At 40.3% G+C, this 3,597-nt stretch overlaps 1 protein-coding gene across 1 annotated transcript in view; it reads right to left on the bottom strand.

Annotated features, from left to right (window-relative positions):
* The window catches only part of PRUNE2 (prune homolog 2), a 124,690-nt gene that overhangs the window by 19,757 nt on the left and 101,336 nt on the right, over window positions 1–3,597 (bottom strand). The window contains exon 15 of the mRNA XM_019473644.1: window positions 544–646. Coding sequence (XP_019329189.1) covers window positions 544–646 — 103 coding nt within the window. The remainder of the gene's footprint in view (window positions 1–543; window positions 647–3,597) is intronic.

The raw sequence follows: 3,597 nt of genomic DNA, 5'->3' as shown, positions 1-3,597 counted from the left end.
TGAGTCACCGAAGTATGAAGTATTTAAAAGACATGTAGATGCGGCACTTAGGGACGTGGTTTAGTGTGGGGTTGGGTCGACGGTTGGACTCGATGATCTTAGAGGTCTTTTCCAACCTTATGATTCTATGACCTTAATGATTCTATGATTCTATACATCATGATAATATATAATAAACAATGAACAGTGAAAACCAGTCTGGTGGCCTGAGTCCTTGCTGATTGTTCTCAGCAAGGGCTGGAAATCACCAGTGAAACACTGCAATGATTGTAGACCCAAGAAGCTGAAGATACTGCATTCCTTGACATTTAGGGAGATAGTACAGTCAGATTTGGGCCTTAATTTGGGAGGGTGAGTAGGTAAAGAATTCCAAAATAATACTCCACTGAGCATTTTATCTAAAACTGCTATTTTCCTTGTCATTCAGGTCACTCCCTTTCTAATGACCAAAATTACCTCTTAATTAAAGACAGGTTATCTCTCACTACATAATTACGAGCACTAACTCAAAAGACTCTGTCACATTGCTCACATATCACTCACAGGAAAAGATTTTCCATGACATAGTTGTAATCAGTTCGACTGCTGTCTGGCAAGAAGCATGCCGCAAACACAATGATAGCATTGAGACCATCACCATAGTATCCTGTGGAAGAAAACAAAAAGGCATTATTATCTTTGTCAAAGGGTCTTAACAAGATAGAGTTAAAAAGAAATCTCAAAGTCCTGGAATAGAACTACTATGTCTACCACTGAAGAAGACTGAAAATGTACAAACTATCATCAAATGATAAGAAGTAGGATAGTCAGTTACATTGAATTCCTGAAAAACACATTTAGCATAACTATTAGTAAACTTATTATAAAGACCAGCAAAAAAAACTTGTAAGCAATATAATCTTACCTGAACTCCTGGTTCATTGCACCTCTACAGCAATCATGTTCTGAATGCTCACCTTAGACTGAGGAATAAGGGGCTAAAGAAAATATCCTACATTTGTTACCCTGCATCTTTTGAATGATGTTCACAAAGTCTCACAATCCAATCTCAGTTGGTTTGCACAGTTCCAGTGGCCTCAGGATATCACAATTATGACTGCACCCCACTACACCTTAAAAGCTCCTGGAGATCAGTTAAATCCTTTGCTGCAATTTTGTATGAAATAGTTTTTTACCTTGGACACTCCAGTTGTCCAATACTGGCATTCTCTGGGCTGCACCACTGCCTAACAATAGCTGAAAACCCTCAAAGCTGCAGCACTACCATTCCGAGGTCCAGGACCAGTGCTTGTTACCCAAAAGAAAATTTTTTTTTTTTCATGATGGGTTAATGCTGGTTAATATTCTCTACAATCCTTTGCAGCTGCCACAGATTTCTGTATTATCAATAATAAATACAAAATACTCCTGCGTTTCAGTTGAAAGTTTTGTTTAAAAAATACATGCAATCAGAAGGCAATTTATAAAGATGCTGTAGAAATGGTTGTAGGTAGATAGCACTAATGACATGCAGAGATAGAAGCTAGATATACTTAGAGAATTACTTGAAAGCCTTTCAGAAGAGGCTAGGAGAAAGTAACCATGAGGGAGAGATGATAACATTTGCGAAGAAAACCCTGAATCTCCCTGGTAGGAACACATTCCTGACAAAATTAAAGGATAATATTGGCACCTATACAACACTTTCATATGGAGATTTTAAGACTTTTACAGTGCTTTTCAGATACTAGAGAGCAGTATCCAAGCCTAACTCAAATGCTCGTAGAACTTCGTGCATTGTAGTCAGCCAAGCAAAGCAAAATTGTCTATGGAAAAACAGAGATAATACTCAATCTGCGTGTGCTAACCAGGGAAGCATGAGAGACTAGTTTCCTCCTTTCTCACTCAACACTTAAGCTGAGTCTCAGCTAGCTGAAATAAGAAGATGTTTATGTCAAGGAAGTAATTTCTTACACAGCTTTGTAGAGATCTTCAAAGAATCCAGAATCCCTGACAAAATGGGTGCTTCAAAGCACCTGCCCATGAAGTCTTCCATGCCAAGGAGAACCACAGCTGATTAGTCTCAACACTATCCCAGTCATAAGGACATGCACAGAGGCGCTCTCCGTTTAGGGCTCTCAGCTGTTCTTTAAAGGACAGAAAAACACCACTGTTTCCCCAGTTACAAAGGGCAGCAAAAGAAGGGTAAGTCTCAGACAGAAAAATGTGCATGTCAGAACTAAGTCTCCTGCCTCGAGCCATATTGTTTCAAATCAAGGCTTGGCAAAGCAACCAGCTGAAGGATTATGTTGGACCTTTTTCTTTCTGAATTTGATTTGGTAGATTTGACTAGATTGGATAAGATGATAATACATATTGTTGATGATAACACCAACATCAAGTTGAGAATGCTAGCTAGCCTAGACCTCATCCACTGAAGAATCACTTGGACACTGCAGGAAGCTTTCTGTCCTTAGCTTTAACCCCATCCTTCCATGATCTTGGCATCTCTTGTCTTCCCAGCACTGTGAAGTAGCTTTTTTTCTGGCTCTCAGAGGCCAAACGCCAGCTAATCTACAGCTGGGCTTCCAGGGCTAGAGAAGCCACTGTACAATGGCAGCCTGGCGTATGTCCACTGTCTTCTCCAGTCCCACAGTGCAGTGTTGCTCTCTGTCCGAGCACATGGACAGGCAGAAGAGCTCAGGATTAGCGTTTGAGTTCAAGGCAAAGGGCAATGTGGATATAACCACTTTAAACCATGTGACATGGTATGGTGTGTCATAGCTCCAGCTAATGTGAGGATCCAGTAAACATGAACAGCATATCTATAGATATAAATATGGGTGATTGACTTTGGCGTTCCAGTGAAGATGTCAGGGTCAAATTCAAAGAGCAGCATTGCATTCTCTAGCAAGGATGTACACAGGGAGGGGGAAGAAACTCTGTCCTGTTTTCAGCACCTTCACCTTTTAAGAGTTTGACATGAAGGAATATACTAATCTTCTCAAAAGAAACAAAGACAAAACAACTCCACCTCCCACGCTCATCACTTAATACTACGCTCTGTTATGTTTCCATCCTGTCAATAGACCCACACACTTTCAAAGAGACAGTACGCATTTCACCTATCTCATCCTAGCTCATCCCTCAGCTTAATCATCATGGAATAAAGCAGTATCTTTTCCCCCCCTCAGCTTTACAAATAGGGAGCAGATTTGCTTCCTTACATAAATTTAAAAATCCTTAAAAGACTTTCAGGACAATTTATATCATGCTGCCATAAAGCAATCTGTCCAGCTGGCTCAGGAGTTCAGCAGCAAGAGCACATTGTGGCAGGTGTGTCCACTAAATTACACAGCACAGTTCGCAGTTCATGTGTGTCGTGGTTTAACCTCAGTTGGCAACTGAGCACCACACAGCCACTCGCTCACACTCTCTCACTCTCATCCCCCCATCCCTGGTGGGATGGAGGAGAGAATCGGAAGGGTAAAAGTGAGAAAACTCGTGGGTTGAGATAAGAACAGTGTAATAATTGAAATATAATAATAATTAATAATAATATTAATAATAATAATAGAATATACAAAACAAGTGATGCACAATGCAATTGCTCATCAC

This window comes from Aptenodytes forsteri, unplaced genomic scaffold (genome assembly GCF_000699145.1).
Source record: "Aptenodytes forsteri isolate BGI_AS27 unplaced genomic scaffold, ASM69914v1 Scaffold151, whole genome shotgun sequence".
In the NCBI taxonomy this organism is placed as follows: Eukaryota; Metazoa; Chordata; class Aves; order Sphenisciformes; family Spheniscidae; genus Aptenodytes; species Aptenodytes forsteri.
This window is presented reverse-complemented; position numbering and strand designations above follow the sequence as displayed.